The 19,549-nt window shown below is 43.4% G+C and overlaps 3 protein-coding genes across 3 annotated transcripts; all 3 read left to right on the top strand.

The window, feature by feature from the left end:
• Positions 1-2,497: 2,497 nt before the first annotated feature.
• On the top strand, positions 2,498-5,630 carry LOC143329159 (uncharacterized). The gene is made up of 5 exons (XM_076744927.1): positions 2,498-2,990; positions 3,317-3,392; positions 3,473-3,584; positions 3,679-3,937; positions 4,167-5,630. Exons 1-5 carry the CDS (start codon positions 2,673-2,675, stop codon positions 5,535-5,537), a joined length of 2,136 nt encoding a protein of 711 aa, XP_076601042.1. The 5' UTR covers positions 2,498-2,672; the 3' UTR covers positions 5,538-5,630.
• Positions 5,631-6,660: 1,030 nt separating this feature from the next.
• On the top strand, positions 6,661-10,187 carry LOC143329161 (uncharacterized). The gene is made up of 5 exons (XM_076744930.1): positions 6,661-7,120; positions 7,893-7,992; positions 8,087-8,189; positions 8,282-8,522; positions 8,617-10,187. Exons 1-5 carry the CDS (start codon positions 6,812-6,814, stop codon positions 9,964-9,966), a joined length of 2,103 nt encoding a protein of 700 aa, XP_076601045.1. The 5' UTR covers positions 6,661-6,811; the 3' UTR covers positions 9,967-10,187.
• Positions 10,188-10,471: 284 nt separating this feature from the next.
• On the top strand, positions 10,472-15,629 carry LOC143329160 (uncharacterized). The gene is made up of 5 exons (XM_076744928.1): positions 10,472-11,622; positions 12,068-12,155; positions 12,240-12,360; positions 12,444-12,690; positions 12,891-15,629. The coding sequence occupies exons 1-5, from the start codon at positions 11,341-11,343 to the stop codon at positions 14,259-14,261; spliced, it is 2,109 nt and encodes a 702-aa protein (XP_076601043.1). The 5' UTR covers positions 10,472-11,340; the 3' UTR covers positions 14,262-15,629.
• The last annotated feature ends 3,920 nt before the right edge of the window (positions 15,630-19,549 follow it).

The following is a 19,549-nucleotide window of genomic DNA, read 5'->3' as shown; positions in this document are numbered from 1 at the left end:
ACACACACACACACACACACACACACACACACACACACACACGCACACACACACGCACGCACACACACACACACACACACACATGCACGCACACATGCACGCACGCATGCACGCACGCACGCATGCATGCACACACACACACACACACAGGTCATGTTTTGGGAATGTATGAGTGAGGAACTTGACAACAGAGCAGGAAAATGTAGGCTACAACTGCTTCTGGTGTTAGGTGGTAAGTCAAAGCCAACGCAGTGTGAAGACTGGGAAACTTTACCCCCACACTATCCTGATATAGTACTTTAATAGCTACAATATAGAACAATTTATGGCCAATGCAGTTTTAAATCTCAATGTTTTACTCATTTTGTTATTTATTACTTTTTCACTCCATGCTGTCTTTCAGATTATGTTTTATATTTTAATTGATACTATTGTTCTTCAGTATTTTCCATTATTTGCCAGGCGCTCAGGTCTCTCTTACAAATGAGACCTCAGTGGGAATTCCCTGACTAAGGCTTTCACATATGTATATGCTTCCAGATTCCACAGTTTGGGGGTAATATGAAAATTAACAAAAGCAGACAAAAGAAATCCTACCCGTCAGTGTTTAACATCCAGACTGAAATGTGGTTTTCAGTTAGCACTGTCAACTCACAGCAGTCATGATAGAAAACTTCTGAAATGAAACAGTGCCACCTGCTGGAAACTTTCCATACCTGCACACATCTGCATGGCCATTTTCAGTCTATTTTGAAACTTTGATGGAACTAAATGCTGGTTTGTTTCTCATATTTTCTTGTCAGTAACAGCCACAGAATTGATGTGTTTTCAAGTGTGTCGATGGAGTCAACAAACTGCTATTAGACTCGATGACATTAGAGCAACTAGAGACTTTGAACCCACAGAGCTAACAAAAAAAAAAGAAAAAAGTGCTGACTCACACTGCATCTGGTCGAACACACATCCCAAAACACAAAGTGTGTGTTTCTGAATAAAGCAGTATGAAAGACCACCCTTAAGATGCTATTAAGGTCAGGGATTCGGCCACATAACAGAAGTACATAAAGGATGTAGGAAATGTGGTAAAGATCATGCTATTAAAGAGTGTAATGGGTATTTAAATATTGCAATTGTAGGGGAAACCATGTGGCAGCATTTCTAGGATGCCATACTGGCTGAAGTAGCACAGAAGGTCAGGAATGAGAGTTTGCTTTCATATGCAGATGAACTGAAAAGAATTGAAGAAGTAAGCAACAATGGCCAGGTAGGAGGGCCTGAGAGACAGCAATCCTTGCATTCAGCAGCACCAAATGACTCATTCCTGATCAAAAGAAGACATTTCCTGCATTTTTTCTGAGGCCATTCAGAGAATTACAGGAATTGACGAAGAATGATTCAGATGTTATACAGGAGGTAATTGCAGAAGCACTGTATATGTATCCAAGAATAGCTGGAAGTCAAGAGGTAGCCAGCAGCCAGAGCAAGGTCGAATCAGATGGGGAGTATGTTTTAGTTTGTGCTAGGACTCTAGTAGCCACAATTGAAAACGTCTGTTGACGCATTTGTTGAGAAACCGGATTTGATATGTGTACAGGAGACTTGGCTTAGGCCACGGTTAGACTCTGTAATTCCATGGTATGAATGCTTAAGGGCAGACAGAGCAAACAGAGCTGGGGGAGGGTGTGCCACATTTCTTAACAAAGGTTTGCAATATAGAAAAAAGAAGAGATTAACACCAAGTTTGAATGTGTGGTTGTTTAAGTGTAGTCAGAGCAGGGAAATATCTCTGCAGTTAACCAACTCCAGACTACGACTGGAGGAAGAGAAGCTGGAAGGTGTAATGGAGAAAGTTGAGTTACTAACATGGGCTGAAGATTATAATGCACATAGTGCAGTTTGGGGAAGCAGAACACAAGATAGAGATGGAGCTGTGAGGGAGGATTTTAAAGAAAAACAGACTGTGGTATGAAATGATGGCAGGCCAACATGGTCCCAAGTCAGCTGGTCAGGAAAATCATGCATAGACAATGTGGCATTGTGTGTGAAACTTTGCTATATGTGCTTTAAATAAAGCATACAGGCAGTGGAGGAACAGTGCAAACAGACCACAAACAGGTGAGGGAGTTACAGGGTTTGGTGCATGGACTGACAGGGGTGTAGAGGATGTCTACAGTACCTGTTTGCAATCTGAGTTGTTGCACCTGTCTAGCCAACACTGAACTCGGCTGGATCACTGTGCATTGAAACATGGGATGGCACTAGTTGATAAGCACCCGGATAGAAAACCGCAGAGAGAGAACTCATGCAAGCAGAGCTGTCAGAAGTTAGAGATGATTCATTTAAATCAATACTGATGGCGGAACGACGTGAACCAACAACAGCTGTAATTTTCTCCACCGCGCTGCACTCTGTAAGTACAGGATCCAACTCATTCTATGGAGTTCCACAAATAACCTGTGGGGGCAGCAACATGCCTTTCCTGCGTCTAGTCTGTCGCAATAACATGAATAGAAGAAGAGCCGCAGCAACATCTGGCAGTATTCTAGCTGTATTAGCTTAATGCTGTTGTTTAGGTGGAAATGAGTTAAACCCGTCCGTTTTCTACTCTTCATGAGAACCAGAAACGCGGTCCCACCAGTTTAGGAGGTGGAGGGACTGAAGTTAAGTCCAGGATGTGCTCAGTCGTCGGATGTTATTCGCGGCGTCGCACTGCGCAACGGTTCAAGTTACCGGAGGACCCGGAGAGGAGGCTGGAGTGGGTCCAGTTTCTCGCTGCAGCCAATAAGCAGCGTTTCAAAGAGTCGTCCTGGACGGACATCACAATCTGCAGCGAACACTTTAAAGATGACTGTTTTGAAAACCTGACGCCGAGCCACTCAGGCGTGACTGGCAAGGTCCAGCTAACGTTAAAGCCCAGCGCCGTCCCATCACTGTGCGTCCAGTCAGAGGCAGACGAGCCTGAGCCACATCTGGAGAGGCCACAGTGTGTGGTGAGTGTGCGCAGACACGAACAGAGACAAACGTCGTACCCTCCTCTTAGATGTTGCATTTACTGACAGCTGTTTATATGAATTTATTGATTTATTGACAGTAGTCCCACAGGAATACTGCGATGTCCCGCTGTCCACATTTACATACTAATGAGTGTGAAGCGTACACATTGACCAGTCAGCGCACTCACACAAAGCTTCTCTACGTTTTCATATAAAATCTAAACATAATGGGGACTTTGACATAGTCCAAGCAGTTTTTTTTAATGTATGGTATGTTGCTTTTGGCTAACTACAAGCTTTTTCTTCTTTGTTACTTCGTGTAGGAGCCGATGGAAACCACAGAAGCTACTTATCAGGGTGAACTCTCTCTCTCTGAAGAATCAACACTTTCTTCAACAGGTACAGAAGTTTACCTGTTATTATAAATGATGTGAAGTGAAGAATTTTCTCTCATATACCTTAAACCTAATTCATCGCAGCCTGTGGAAGCCCAGTCCCAAGAGGAGTCTCGACTGATGCTCCAGATGTGTTCATGTCAGTATACGGCCAGATGCATCCAAGGAATGTGAACATTGATCTGATCCGAGAAAAGTACGTTTTCTTCTTAACTCTTTGCTTCACATTTGGGCTTCCTTATCTACTCTTTACATCAGGTTGGTGTCTTCATGTTGAAATTGTTTTTTAGAGCTGCACTTCTACAGATGAAGGGGAAGTATGTTGTGAACGAAAAACGCCTCCTCCAGTTGTTTAGCTGCAAGTGTCCGTTGTGTGGTTCTAAGGTCACGGTGGAGAAGGTCACCGATGGGTTGCTGATTATCTTGAATCAACAGTGCCTTCAGTGTGAGTACAGAAACCAGTGGAAAAGCCAAGTCAATGCCAGTGTCCCATCAGATGAAGATCAACACCTGACAGGAGGCTCAGATGTGACGCCAGAGATGCAGCAGGTGGGAGTTTTGCATTCCCTTGCTATACTTTTTTTTTTTAATACTTGCAATGAATACTTTTTGCATTCAGTTGGGGGTTTTATCACCTGCTTATTCAGAATCATAAATTATATGTCCTCTGCTTGCACCTTCTTTTTAGTTTTGTTTTTTTAGTTGTACAATTTAAAAGTCTGCTGTACAGATTCAAACATCTTTTTGATTTTATCCATATCTTTTCACTGTATTACAGGCATCGACAACAGATGACACCCATGGCAGTACCACAGGGGTCCCTGAAATAGTCGCCGTTATTGATGACGAAAGTGATACCATGGATGAAACAGAGGAATCAGGTGATCAGGGTGACATGGACTCAGACGAGGACTGGAAGCCAGCGAAGCATTTTTTGCTGGCTAGAGGGCTTGAAAAGGAAACAGATGACACAACCAAAAATGAAGAGGAAGAAAGATACGATTATCCTTCGCTTGCCCCCAAACACAGTCAGCTCTGCACAGAGTGTGGGATGTTTTTCAGTAAACAGAGGTCTCACACGTGTGAGCACAAAGTTAAACCCTATTCTTGCAACATTTGTGGCAAGCGATGTGTCAGCGAGGTCGCCCTAAATTGTCACAGCAGAGTTCACAATGAGAACTACGAGCATCGGTGCAAATACTGCCACGTTACGTTCAAAACAAAGGTGGACAAACACAGCCACGAGCAGACCCACCTCACTGAAGGAAAGCCCTACAAATGTCCCGACTGTTCAGAGACGTTTGCCACAAATAAGGACCGCAGCGTCCACCTGGAGGACCACAGAGGCCCCCGGAAGTTAAAGTGCGACATCTGTGGGATTCAGTTCGTCACGCCACTTTCTCTCCAGAGACACTTGGCTGTGCACACAGGAGTGAGGCCGTTTAAGTGTTCGGTGTGCGAACGTGGCTTCAACCAGGCGAGCCACCTGAAGTCCCACATGCGTCTGCACACGGGGGAGAGGCCTTATAAGTGCCAGCATTGTGACAAATGCTTCAATCACAACGTGAGCTTGAAGAGTCACGTCCAGCGTTACCACACATCGGTTTCTGGCTGCGAACAGAAAAAAGAAAAGATAAACAAAAGGGAAAGTGACACTGGTGATGCTGAGGGGAATGAGAGCAAGAAAAGCACAAACTCTGACTTGGACAATGGAGAAGAAGAACAAGACACAGAAGAGGAGGTGCAGAAGGAGACAGCAGGCATGCCAAAAAATAAAAAGAGGAGCACAGGTCGACCAATAGGAAGGCCGAAGAGAAATGAACCCGGGAATTTGGTTCTGGCGGTTCAAGTGGAAGGCCAGTGTTCAAAGACCGAGACTGGAAAAAAACTGTTAAGGCAGAAGCTGAAGAGAGCACAATGCAGTGAGCTGAGTGACAGCGACACGTCCTTCGATTCAGCAGGGGAGGAAGAGGAGAGGAGCGAGGAGGTGACATCGAGCGCAAGCAGATCAAGAGGAAGGGGAAAGGTTTCGGACAGTGACTCTGATTTTGACCCAGAAGAAAGAAAGAAAAAGAGGTGCAGCAGCCAGAACAGTGGCAAGAGTTTCGGGAAGCGCAAAGGAAAACCGAGGAAAAATCTAGTGGTGTGAAGATTCCTAATATAAGAGCTAAAGAAGTTTTTTGGTTTGAATGATTGTGAAAAGGAAGGAGCCATATACAGTGGACGTTCATACAGAAGTGGACTTAGTTCCTAGAAAACTGCATAATAGCACAGATAAAACGTTTGCACCTCGGCCAGGACCACGGTCAGATGTTGCTGCCTTTTACTGTCAAGAGAAGCTGTTGCTTTATTTCATACTTTTGGATCTTGTACCTGATGTGTATACTATAGGATCAAACTGGATAAAAGCATATTAAACACAGCTGATATTAAGTATTGTCCAATACTTTATTGCTAATAATAATGCAGTATGTAATGATGATTTATCTGTAAACTGCTTGAACGTTAATCACACATTCTGCTGAGAAAGGAGGTTTATTTACTTGTTCTTTACATCTAACAGGTCAGGTCATCTTTTGGGATGGTGTGTGTGTGTAATTTAACATTTTTGTGGCAACAGGGTTGAAAAACGTTTCATCTGCTTCTGGAGTTCAATGAAAACCAGGTAACGTTGAAGAATGAAGCTGTGGGGGTAGACAGGTGGCTTTATATTGTAAAAACCTTAAAACGGTTAGTTTGCTTTTTCCAAGCACATTATCTCACTCTGTACCCAACAAACAAATAAACAAACAAGCAAAAACATGTCCCCAGCACATCCTCTGAAGGTCCTCATTGAACCCACAACACGGGGCCACAGGGACGTCACTGTAGACTGTTCAGAGAACAGCATTACAGGGACGTTTGGGAAAGGCCTCTTGACATATTATTATTATTACTACTACTACTACTACTACTACTACTACTACTGGGCTCCCACTCCTACTCCTAATTGAATTTGGTTTGCAGTGTTCACAGGATTGCATGTAGCTAGATTACGTTTTAGAATTAAACAGTAATATATTTTTCCTCTTCACATACCTCATTATGAACAGTTGCCATATTATCTTAGGAGTTGTACTGAGACTGTCCCACATAGAAGTCGTTTAGCAGCTGACTCAGAGGTCTATTATTAGATAAATCGCGTTTTATGGGCCTTTATAGTCGTCGTGTAAACAGCCGGGACACGCCTGATACCAAACCACGCGGACCTTAGCATGAAACCACGCCCATTCGGCTGCCCGCCACTGCCGTTCTAGAATAAGCTAGTCGTTAGCTGTTACCCCGTGTGTTTGGGACACTAAGACTGTCTGTCCTCCTGTTTCTGTACACATTAACTACAAGTCTGTCCTCCCACTTGCAAAAGTGGACCAGACTTAATCCAGGATGTGCTCCGTCGTCGGATGTGATTCGTGGCGTCGCACTGCGCAGCGGTTCAAGTTACCGGAGGATCCGGAGAGGAGGCTGGAGTGGGTCCAGTTCCTGCTCGAAGTCAATGTTCAAAGACTGAAGGAGTCGTCCTGGACTGATATCACCATTTGCAGCGAACACTTCACCCATAGTTGCTTTGTAGACGTGACTCGGACCGGCACGGTCCAGCTGACGTCCAGCGCTGTCCCATCACTGTGTCTCAAATCAGAGACAGACGACCCTGAGCCCGACGAACCTGAGCCAGACAAACCTGAGCCAGACCAGGTGAGGCCAGAAAACGTGGTTATTTTGCTTCGACAGCTTAATTCTCCGGTTCTAGAAAGACACAACCCCGTCCCACCAACACTGCATATGAGGCGAACGCTACACGGTACTGTGGACACCATGTTTTCGTCAGGGTTGGTTTGTTTTGCCACACTAACCGGGTTGAGTGGACGGAAGTCTACCACAATTTTTATTGAATTTACATTAAGCAAATCATTAAAAATAGGCCAGAGCCATAGTACAAATAGAATTGTCAAGTGCAGCAAATGTGTCCAGAAGTATTTATTTAATTATAGGGAGACACATTTTTTGTCTTAATAGGTTTGGTATTAAGACAAAATCAGAGTTAAACCATCATGATCATCATGATTTCTCAAGTCTTTCCCCCTCCACAGCATTGATCTCTTAAATAAGAATTGAATATGAACGATTTTAACACCTGTAACAACTAGAAAATCATTTACATCATCAGAAACACGCATTAAGAGTCATAACAGGAGTGCTATGTGCAAGATGAAGAGTACAATATATAAAAGTGATTCACATCGAAAGATTTTTATTGCGACCGCTGAAAAGTTGCTTGTGCTGACAGGTGTCAGGTATGTCTTTATTGACCCAGCGCTGTGGTACTGTTGATACTGTACAATGAGCATTTTCCACATCTTTGGTGAAGCGATAATAACATAACTGGAGGAATGTGATGACCCACTGCTCACATTTACAGGCCTATTGAGCCATCCGAGCTTTTGTTCTTTAATGTTTCTTTGTGTAGGAGACCTTTGAAATCACAGAAGTTTCTTCTCCGTGTGATCAATTTGGACCAAATGATAGTCCATCCTCCTGTTCTGAAGAATCAGGACTAACTTCACCGGGTAAGAAACATCACATCGTTACGGGTTTGTTAAAATGGAGTGGGTAGTAATGCAAATGTTTTCTCTTCGTGGGAACTTAAAATTTCTTTTGCAGCTGCCCAAGAAAGCCCAGAGCAGAGTGACACTTCAGATGCTTTCGTGTGTGATTATGCTCAGATGCTTCAAAAAATCGTGAACATCGATGTGATCAGAGAAAAGTAAGGTCATCTTTGGTATCAGCGCTTTTACCACACAAGGCCAGCTTTTTAAACCTGTATCTCACAATTTTCTGTTTACATTTTTTTTTTAGAGCTGCACTTCTACAGATGAAAGGGAAGTATGTCGTGAATGAAAATCAACTCCTCCAGTTGTTTAACAGCAAGTGTCCGCTATGTGGTTCTAAGGTGAAGGTGGAGAAGGTCACTTACGGGGTGCTGATCATCTTGAACCAACGGTGCCTTCAGTGTGAGTACAGACACCAGTGGAAAAGCCAAGTCAATGCCAGTGTCCCATCAGATGAAGGCTCAGATGTAACTCCAGAGATCAAACAGGTAGTCAGACACACCACGACAGATCCACTGCTAGCTTCATAGTTTATCCCCCTTTTAATGGAATCATACGTTCTTACCATTTTATCTTTCACAGACTGTGTCAACACCTGCTCTCATCAATGAGGAGAGTGATGCCACAGACGAAACCGAGGAATCAGGCAACGAAGGCGGCACGGATTCAGACGAGGACTGGAATCCGAAGAGCGACGCTTCGCTGGAGCACGAGCTTCTGAATGATGAATCTGATGAGGAAAGTGAAAGTGAAAGCGAAAGTGAGAATGAAAGCTACGATTACCCTCCGCTCGCCTTCAAACACAGTCAGCTCTGCACAGAGTGTGGAAAGTTCTTCAATGGACTGAGGTCTCACACGTGTGAGCACAAAGTTAAACCCTATTCTTGCAACATTTGTGGCAAGCGATGTGTTAGCGAGGTCGCCCTAAATTGTCACAGCAGAGTCCACGATGAGAACTACGAGCATCGGTGCAAATACTGCCACGTTACGTTCAAAACAAAGGTGGACAAACGCACACATGAGCAGACCCACCTCACTGAAGGAAAGCCCTACAAATGTCCCGACTGTTCAGAGACGTTTGCCACAAATAAGGACCGCAGCGTCCACCTGGAGGACCACAGAGGCCCCCGACAGCTAAAGTGTGACATCTGTGGGATTGAATTTTACCGTCCCCTTTCTCTCCAGAGACACTTGGCTGTGCACACAGGGGCGAAGCCATTTAAGTGTTCAGTGTGCGAACGTGGCTTCAACCAGGCGAGCCACCTGAAGTCCCACATGCGTCTGCACACGGGGGAGAGGCCTTATAAGTGTCAGCATTGTGATAAATGCTTCAATCACAACGTGAGCTTGAAGAGTCACGTCCAGCGTTACCACACAGCGGTTTCTGGCTGCGAACAGAAGCAGGGTAAGAAAAACAAAACTGCAAGCGACAGGGTTGACGCTGTGGAGAATGGGAACAAGAAAGGCTCAAGGCTTGGCAGTGTGGAAGAACATGATAAAGGAGAGAAGGCGCAGAAGGAGAGGACAAATATGCCAAAAAGTAAAAGGAGGAGCACAGGTAGACCCATAGGAAGGCCGAAGAGAAATGCAATAGACAGCTTGGCTGGGGGAGGGGGAATGCAGGGCCAGCGTTCAAACACTAAGACAGCCAGAGCGAAGGGGCGGAAGTTAAAGAGAACACGTCGCAGCGATGAACAGAGCGAGGACGAGCCGCCAGAAAGTGACATATCCTTTGACTCTGCAGAGGGGGAACAGGAAGGGAGTGAGGAAGTGACATCGAGTGCAAGCAGATCAAGAAGAAGGGCAAAGAAGTCTGAGCGTGACTCTCAAGAAAACTCAAAGAAAAAGAGGTGCAGCAGCCAGAGCGGTGGGAAGGGCTCAGGGAAGCGCCTGGGAGGACCAGGAAAGAATCAAGTCGTGGAAGACACTTAAAAATCCTTTAATTAAGAGAAATGCATTTAAGAGCGTCATACAGAATTGGACTGATTTCCATGATATATTTGATATTGCACATGCACAGTTAGGCTGGAGTGTTTTCCGATTTCTTAGCTTTTTGTTGTTAAGACATAATGTCCCTTTGATTTCTAGCCTCCTGCTAACCGATGTGACCACCATGGGATCAAACTGGGTAGAATTAAACTGCGTAGTCCCTGTTTTCCTTTGCGTTGTAAACGTTCAGTAATTCCATAATTCTGTTATCTACTGTGTATAGACATTAGATGTGGTACGTGGTGAAAGGAGCCACATCTCTTAGTGCCGTTAAGTCACTTCTACTGTGTGTCTACAGTCAGGTCATCTCATTAACTAATTGCTTTTGTATGCGCACACTTTGTTCCAAATCCCACAGCGTGAAACATAAAGTAGCTAATAAGCTGTTAAGATAGGGTGTAACATTTCAAACACTCGACTGAAGGATGTTGCAGTAGGAAAAGCACAGGTGTTGCATTAATAATGGCTCTGTTCAAGTGTCCCGGTAAGACATGACAGTGTGATGGATGGCCAGCATGCACAATACCAGGACCCTGACATTGAGGCAACTAAATGAAAGTCAGCCAGGATCAACATGTAGCTCAAGTTACATTAATCTCCAGTGAGGTGGAGGCAGAAAAGTCTGAGATGGATTTCTCAAAACCTGGACAGTTAAAAACAAAACTATCTGCATGGGTAAATACCTAGAAGTGTTTATTTTCTATACATGTATAATTCGTGCTTTAGTGTACTTACTTGCTAGGCTCAACAGCACCATCTACCGGTGAGCTCTTGGACCTGCAATGTCATTGATCGTCAGTATTACGCACAAGCTGATTTATTATTATTAAATTGTATTATTAAACCTTCGCAGGACTACATATCAGTATTAGTACACATCTGACTACATATTAGTGAGGTACCTCCACCACGTGCACAATGCTGCTAGGTAACGTTATTGTTCCGGGTTTTTTGTTACCTGACAAGTTTTGAGTTTGTTTCAGTTGAAAGTACTTCAGATTACCAGTGCTGTCTGTAGGAAATGGCGTCCCTGGACGTCGGCTACCTTTGTGTTCAATTTCTAAGTGAGTAATGACCCTAAAAGAGTGATTTCATACACTGAACCTAAAGCCGGGACACGCCTGATTGTAAACCACGCGAACCCGGCCGTAGAACCCCGCCCATTCCGTTATCACAACAGCCACTAGCAAACATGGCTAACCGTTAGCTGCTCGCAGCTGGCACTGGAAAGCAGTCGACCCAGGAGGTTTCCCGAACATTAAACTTTAACGCCGTCAGGACGCTGTTAAAGCTGGAAGGACTCGACTTAAATTCAGGATGTGCTCCGTCCTCGTATGTGATTCGTGGCGTCGCAGTGCGCACCGGTTCAAGTTACCAGAGGATCCGGAGAGGAGGCTGGAGTGGGTCCAGTTTCTGTTCGAAGTCAACAGCCAACGGCTCAAAGAATCGTCCTGGACTGATATCACCATCTGCAGCGAACACTTCACCGACGACTGTTTCTCAGACGTGACAGGCGTGGTCCAGCTGAAGCCCACTGTGGTCCCTTCAGTGTGCATCAAGTCAGAGCCGGAGCAGCCTCTGGACAGCCCACAGTGTGTGGTGAGTCCGCTTTGACAGCTGTGACACATTAACAGCTGTTACTGTGTTCATCCGGACAGTCCATCCTTAATGTCAAACAAATCACGCTTTATTCCAAGCAGCACACTTTATTTACTAAAGTTGCTCTCAGTGGTTGTTAATCTTCGTAGATAAATATATCAATGATCGATGATAAGACACCAGGTCAGGATCAGAACCCCCTTTTTCATTGATTAGGTGTTTATCAAATTAAAGCACTTGTGAGTTTTTGCTTTCCACCATAAAAGTCTTGCTAAACAAGTGTTTAAGATGTTAAAGCTGTAGATATATATTTGTTCCATATAGTTCACTTAATTTCGTCAGAGGCACACAGTTAAGACCCCTTAAGAGTCATAACTGTGCTTATACAGTTTTAGTGTACTGTGTGTAGCTTTTGTTTAATTACAAGCTTCTGTCATTTGTGCAGGAGCCAGTGCAGATCACACATATTGCTTATCAGTGTGATGACCTGAACACATGTAATAGTCCAACATCCTCGTCTGAAAGATCAACAGGTAAGAAACTTTGTATTGAAAATAAAGGGGGGAATATCTATTTAACTGTTTCCTTGCATGTGAATACTGAGCTTTATTTTGTAGGTTCCCAAGCAAGTCCTGAGTCAAGTGGGGTCTCAGTGTCATATTCGCCTGATGTTTCAAATGTTGCCTCTGGATCTGACCGGGCGCCACAAAACGTCATGACTGGTTTGAACAAGGAAAAGTGAGTCAGGTGTCCGCAACATGTCTGTGTACTTTCTTTGCATTTAACATAAAGTTTAAATCTTCTCTTTAATCGATTTGTAGAGCTGCACTTCTACGGATGAGAGGAAAGTTTGTTGTGAATGAAAGCTGCCTCCTCCAGTTGTTCCGCCGCAAGTGCCCGTCATGCGGCTGTAAACTTCAGGTGGAGAAGGTCACGTATGGGGCGCTCATCTTCTTCAACCAGCGGTGCCTTCAGTGTGAGTACAGGTACGAGTGGAAAAGCCAGGTCAATGCCAGCATCCCAACAGATGAGTTCCAAAACTCAGGAGGAACTTCAAAGACCCAACAGGTAGGACTTGAACCGTCTGCCCCACATATAACTACCATGGAACCCACTTTATACTGCAGTGCTCATAAGTAACTCAGTTTAATTAGAATATTAAATGTTTCTTCTGCTGACTCCTTATTTTTGGTTATTTGGCCAAAATATTCTGTGCTGTGTCAAGATGGAAAGCTCTGTTCATGCTATTGTCATTGTATTGTTAACAGGAAGTGCCCACAGACGACGACCCCAGCAGCAGAGTTTTCTCTGAGATTGTTACATTCAGTGATGAAGACAGTGATCCTTCAGATGAAGGCGAGGAAGGTGATGACGGTGGCGTGAGTTCAGATGGAGAATGGCATCCGACTGAGGATTTTTTGCTATCTGAAGAGCTCACAAAGGAGTCTGAAGAGGAGACGGAAGATGAAGACGAAGAGGAGGAAGATTTTGACTTGCCGGGTGGCCTCAAAATTAATGAGCTCTGCACGGAGTGTGGACGTTTTTTCGATATTCTGAAGCCTCACACGTGCGAGCACAAAATCAAGCCCTATTTCTGCAACATTTGCGGGAAAAGGTGTGTCACCGAGATGTCTCTAAAAATGCACAGTAAAATCCACGATGAAACCTATGAGCACCCTTGCAAATACTGCCACGTTACCTTCAAAACGAGGGTGGACAAACGCAAACACGAGCAGGCCCATCAAGACAGCAGAGACCCCTACAAGTGCCCCGACTGTCCAGAGACATTTGCAACCAGTAAAGAACGCAGCATTCACCTGGCAAATCACAGAGCCCCGAAGGAGTTCAAATGTGGAGTCTGTGGGATCGAATTTAAGGACGTGCATCATCTTCGGAGACACTCTGTCGTGCACACGGGATTGAAACCGTACAAGTGCTCAGTGTGTCAACGTGGCTTCAACCAGGGGAGCCACCTGAAGTCCCACATGCGTCTGCACACGGGGGAGAGGCCTTATAAGTGCCAGCATTGTGACCGCAGCTTCAATCACAACGTGAGCTTGAAGAGTCACGTCCACCGTTACCACACATCGAGCGCTGGACGGGAACGGAAGAAAGGGAAGAGAAAGGAAAGGGCGAGCGCCGCCGCTGATGCCAAGAGCAATGGGAATAAGAAGAGCACAGACTCTGAGTTTAACAATGTAGAGGACACAGAGGTGGAGGTGATGAAGGAGAGAACAGATACGGCAAAAAGTAAAAAGAGGAGCACAGGTCGACCGATAGGAAGGCCGAAGAGGAAGGCAGCAGGCGGTTTGGTTCTGGCAAGGGTGGGAAAAGGCCAGCGATCAAACACGAAGACTGCGAAATCAAAGGCACAGAAGTTAAAGAGAACAGGTTTCAGCAATGAGGAAAGTGAGGACGAGCAATCAGGAAGTGATGCATCCATTCACTCGGAGGAAGAGGAAGAGGAGAAGGAGGAGGCAAGGAAGAGCACAGGGAGAGCAAGAAGAAGACCAAAACACGACAGCAACGCTGATTTTGTCCCAGAAGAAGAAATAAAGAAAAAGAGGTGCAGCAGCCAGAGCAGTGGCGAGAGCTCAGGGAAACGCAGGAGGAGACCAAAGAAAAATCCAGAGGTCTGAGAAAGTCTTCACACACACCGAGCTGAAGGATTAATTTATGTGTGAGCGACTGTGAAAAGAAAGAAGCCACTAAGACTGGAAGGCCGTAGAGGATTGGACTGATACCTCTTGATATCTCTCATTAAAAACAATTTGAAATATGAGAAACATCCACGTAGGTCAGCGTCTGAATTAAATCATCTTTCACTCTTAAGACATCATGTTGCTTTGGTTTTCAGATACTTTAAATCCTGCTGACTGATGTGTAGCCCTTATAATTCAATTTGGGAAAGTGGATTAGCCGGGGCTAATGTCAAGTCTCAGTTCCTTTGCAAGAAATACAAGTGTGTTGGTTCAAAATCAAGGAGCTCTTAAGCTTGATAAATGGTCTTCCAGCTTTCACCAATGAGACCAAGCCTCTCTGATTATTTGATATCATTAATAATGGATAGACATGCAGTAAAGGAGGGCCAGTCTATTTATATAAAACTACCGTTATTCTCTTAAGTCAGGACACTGGTTGAATCAGTTTCTATCTCTTCTTATTGACTGTAAAGCTGTGCAATTTTGTAACTTCAGTATCAGTCTGTAAGGAAATCTGATATAATATTACACAAATTTGCCATAAATCAGACTTAGTCAATGTCAATTAATGCCTTTAAATCTATAGAAACAAACAGTAGTTTGGTGTTTCCACCTGATTTTAAGCTTTGGACTGTTAATAGAAACTGTCAGCTCTCTGTTCAGCTTCAGTGACAGTCAGTGTCAACATTTTAAAGGACCATACCAGCGGTTTTATATCGTTTACTCAATTTGTAGAAAATGGTATAAACATGCAAAATACACAGTGTGGACCTTTAAGGGATTGCAGGTTTTTACATGTCAAATCTAAAAAAAATAAATGCGCCCAACTGCCATCTTACCTTGTTTAATAGAGTATTAACAGTTATTCACATTTCTGCTTGACAAACACGAAAACCAGACAAACTGGTCCTTGGCCAGCTCCAGTGGAGCTGCTGTGGGTTTATTATCTTTCCTAAGGAATTGACTGTTTCCCCTACCTTTCAGTCCTTGAATGTAAATGTACGAGTGTGTCTCGGCCCAGAGTTCCCACTTTGATCAGAAACCCTGAATGAATCCCCCCCTGCTCACATGTTTATCCTCTTTCCCTCTCATGTGCGTGCCAGTCATTGAGCTTGCTTCAAGGCCTGTCAAGTTTTTTTGAGTGTTGGAGAAACTTATTCAGCTTTGCTCTCTGGGAAAGACTCAGCTGGTTGTCTGGTTAAGCTCAAGGCTGCTGAGTGGATTAGACATGCGGATGGTTTGCAGATCTAAATGTGGACTAATGTTTGGAGAAGTGAAATAAAAGGAATTTCTCTTGACTTTTAATGAGCTGCAAACCTCAGTGCTTTGAGGTGATACTGATACATTTCAGAGCAGCAAGTGAGGAAGTTGTCTTTTGCATAAGAGGTTAAAGAGTCTTCTTAAAGCCTCTTACTTAACCAGCTGCCTTCAAAATGGAACTTAAGTAAATGTGTGTAAGTATAATCAAAGTATTTAAAGTAATGCTGAAAATGTTTATACTTCTATGTTTTATATTAGTAGATTTAAGATATGATTATTTTCTCCATGGATCGATTGTTTGGTTTGTAAAAATCCTGAAAATAGTGAGAGAAGTCTTCACAATTACAAAGAACCCAAAATGACATTTTCACAAAGCTTGTTTTTCTTCAACCAACGCTTCATCCTCAAAATTATATATTTAAAATCAATCTGAATAATTAAAAAGAAAGGCAGCAAGTCATGACATTTGAGAAGCCATGAAATGTTTTTGCAAGAAAAATGACTAAACAAAACAAAACAATTGATAATGAATATTCTGTCAATCAACTAATGTTTCAGCTGTCCTTGTATATACTGTTGGGTCGGTTAATTTATAACACAGCATATATTTTAAGCTCTTTGTGTGTGCAAAAATCTTGATTTGTAAAGTAACTCAAGCTGTCAGATAAACGGATGTGAAGTAAAAAACAGTAGTACCTCAAATTTGTACCCAAGTACAGTACTTGAGTAAATACCCTCCACCACTGGTCCAGGCTCCCATCAACAGGGTGAAGAGAGTCCTGCAAGTTTCAAGATGACCACAAGATGTCTTCCTCGTGCCACAAATGCTGACTCATTCTGCAAAACCCTGAGCCAGACCCCAGCCATCTCTCCAGCACAATTACTATGGTAACTGTTATCTTTGCTGCAGTACCTGAGCCGGCCTGTTGAACGAGTCGATGTGCTTCCTCCTTCCACTTATCTCTCTTTCTCACTTCCTGTCCTCTTCAGCAGGGGCCTCATTTCTAAAAATGCTCTTAGATTTATGCTTGTACTCAGTCTTGAGATCATTTCCAATGGTGTGCTTCTGTTTGATTTATGAAAGATGCTAAACATAAAACATAAACAGGTGCTAAGAATCCCATTTGTAACTCGCACACCTGTGATCTATAGATCTCAAATCAACTTAAATTGACAGCACCTGTCTTGTGATTTCTCCTCACATAGCGCGAGCACAAATGAGGACTAGCCATGGCATCATTCAGTGGACTAAACAGTGGTTTGTAGTGGACGAGGTGGGGCTGAAAAGAAATGGTCTGACCTTAAAGTACAAAAGGAAAAAGGAATATTCACACATTAATGCAGCATTAAGGCAACAGGACTACTGTACTACCTTACAACCAGCAGAGAAATCACCCTTAACAAGTCTGGCCTTTCCTTACAGGTAAGGTCATTTCCACTTCATACTTATACTACTTCATACTTCATACTACATAAATATCTTCTTCCACGTGGTTTTCTGCTTATCTCCTTAAGATCAAAATTGGCCGCTTTATAAATGAGGCCTCTGGTTTTTAGTGCAGTATCTCTCCCACTCCACTCATACAGGCTCTATAGGTGACCTCCAGGACTGACATATTCTAAAGCCACCTCCTCAGTGAACAGGCATTAAATAGGAGGCGACAGAGTCAGCCGCTGAGGCTTGGAAAAAAAATTCTGTCATTTATTAATGTCACAAGGACATCATCGTACAGCTATTTTCTCTCCATGTTCCTGTCATTCTTTCACGACCGTTTACATATTATTTTCCTCCCTTGTTTTCTCTCCTTCCATCCTGAGGCCGTCGCTCTGCTGGTGTGACTCTCTGCCTCCCTCTCTCGGGTCTGATGATTTGAAGGCGGTCTTTTTGAGATGTCAGTTAAATAATCGGAGATGCTCTCAGTTGGCAGAGGACTAGATTGATGCTTTGAGACTTGAGATGAAGAGTGCAGCTTGGAGATAATAAGTGCTTTGGCATGAGCTAGCTCCATCAGTGCGAGGATGATTGTCTAAATTCACTCAGTGAGCTACAGTGTAGTATTTCTCTTCATTTCTTCCACAGATTGTATTGTAATACCTGTTCTGAACTTCATCAGTCTTGACCCTGACAAATACATAAAAAATGAACTGAATGAAACCAAAAATGAATAGAAAACAAAAAATTTCAATGCAATACAAATAAAAACTAATGGAAAAATCCAGAACTATAATAACTGTCTTTTGTATTTGCTTCAGAAATCAGATTTGAAAATGGCTCCCCCACACGGGAACTCAAATGCCTACCAAAATGTCAGAAGCCAAACAGGAATCCACCAGGGCCAAATGACATTTTCTCGCTTACCATTCCCAGGAAACACTACTCAGATGTTTATTGAAATGCACTTGGCCTTTCTCCTTTTCTGTCTTCTGCTCTGTGTTTTAATACCCATGATTTGTTTTCAGGAGCCATAAACTGTTCGACCCCTTCAATCCATATTTAAAGCTAAAACACCCTGTGAGAGGGAATGATTACACTTAGTGTTGCCTTCTAAAGGAATAGTTTGACCTTTATTCACTTTCTTGGTAAGACTTGAGATGAGAAGATTGATACCAGCAGGTGGTTAGCTTAGCTTAGCATATTGACGGCAAACAGCTAGCCTGGCTTTGTTCAAACAATAAACGCTGCCTACCAGTACCTCTAAAAGCTCACTAATTTACAAGAGGTGTTAGTTTAAGGTGCAGAAAAAGGAAGTAGAAAGAAGATGTTTCACAGGTTTTTAAGTCTGGTGGATATTGTGTCCTTCTAGAAGTATCTTTGCAAAAACGTCTACAGACAGCAGAGCATTATTTTACGTACCATTGGTGTATGAACTTCCCATTAAAGGGGTTATTTTGGAAAATATTTGCTTTCTTGTCAAAAGTGAAATGAGAAGTTTGGTATCTGTCTTTTCAATATTTAGTCTAGTTGGAGCCAGCAGAATAAAGGCTGGAATCAGAGGTGCTTGTAGGCAGGTTTTGTTGCCATTGGACAGAGCCAGGCTAGCTGTGTCCAGTTGTTTGCAGTCTTTGTGCTAAGCTAAGCTAAACAGCTGCTGGCTGAGGTATGCATCTTCTAATCAAACTTTCAACACAAAAATCAAAGTGTTAGACTGTTCTTTTAATGGGAAGATTATCCACCTGAACTGTTTGATCCCATAATATGAAAACAATCTATCTTTAAAGGTTTTTTGCAAAGATATTCCTGTACATGTCTTCCTCTGTGAAGCTTCACTGCAGTAGTTTTCATTTTCATTCATTGATTCAAAGTGGCCTCTTCTTCTGCTGCCTTTCACAGGGATAATGGAGCACTGCCATACAGTGTTTATCAATCCCAAAGCATTTGTGTTCTGTTATTTACCATAACCCCCCTCCGTCCACCCCCTATCTGTGCAAAATTACCTCCATCAACCGTGCAATCACTTGTCACCTGCTATCCAGCCTGGCTGACTGGCAAGTATTAGTTTGCACCCTCCGTCACAGTGCGCCACCGTCAATCCGAAACAGCAGGGACCGCGTAGTATGTCAGGGATGTCAGCAAGTCTTCTCCGTGAGCTGGGAGATGTCTTAGATCTTAGTCAGAGATGAGCATAAATTTGATGGGAGAGGGGCCAGAAAATCCATACTCTTGTCAGTTTCAAATTTAAATTCACATGTGAAAGCCACACTCTGAAACCTTTCATAGCATCTGTGTGAGTATCAAACTGTCAGCTGTATTATTTACAGCAGAGACACGCACGCTAATGTATATGCATGCATTCAGCTCTGTTGTTAATTGAATGAGCCCCTTTGATAAACTAGGAGTTAGAGATTTTATTTGCAGTAATGGCAACCATGAAATATGCATTGAAGTATTTTTAGAACTGAGCACATCGTCCAAACACGAACAACATAGCAACACGAATCGATTGGCAGCAGTCTGCAGTGTTTGT

This window comes from Chaetodon auriga, chromosome 12 (genome assembly GCF_051107435.1).
Source record: "Chaetodon auriga isolate fChaAug3 chromosome 12, fChaAug3.hap1, whole genome shotgun sequence".
Taxonomy (NCBI): Eukaryota; Metazoa; Chordata; class Actinopteri; order Chaetodontiformes; family Chaetodontidae; genus Chaetodon; species Chaetodon auriga.
This window is presented reverse-complemented; position numbering and strand designations above follow the sequence as displayed.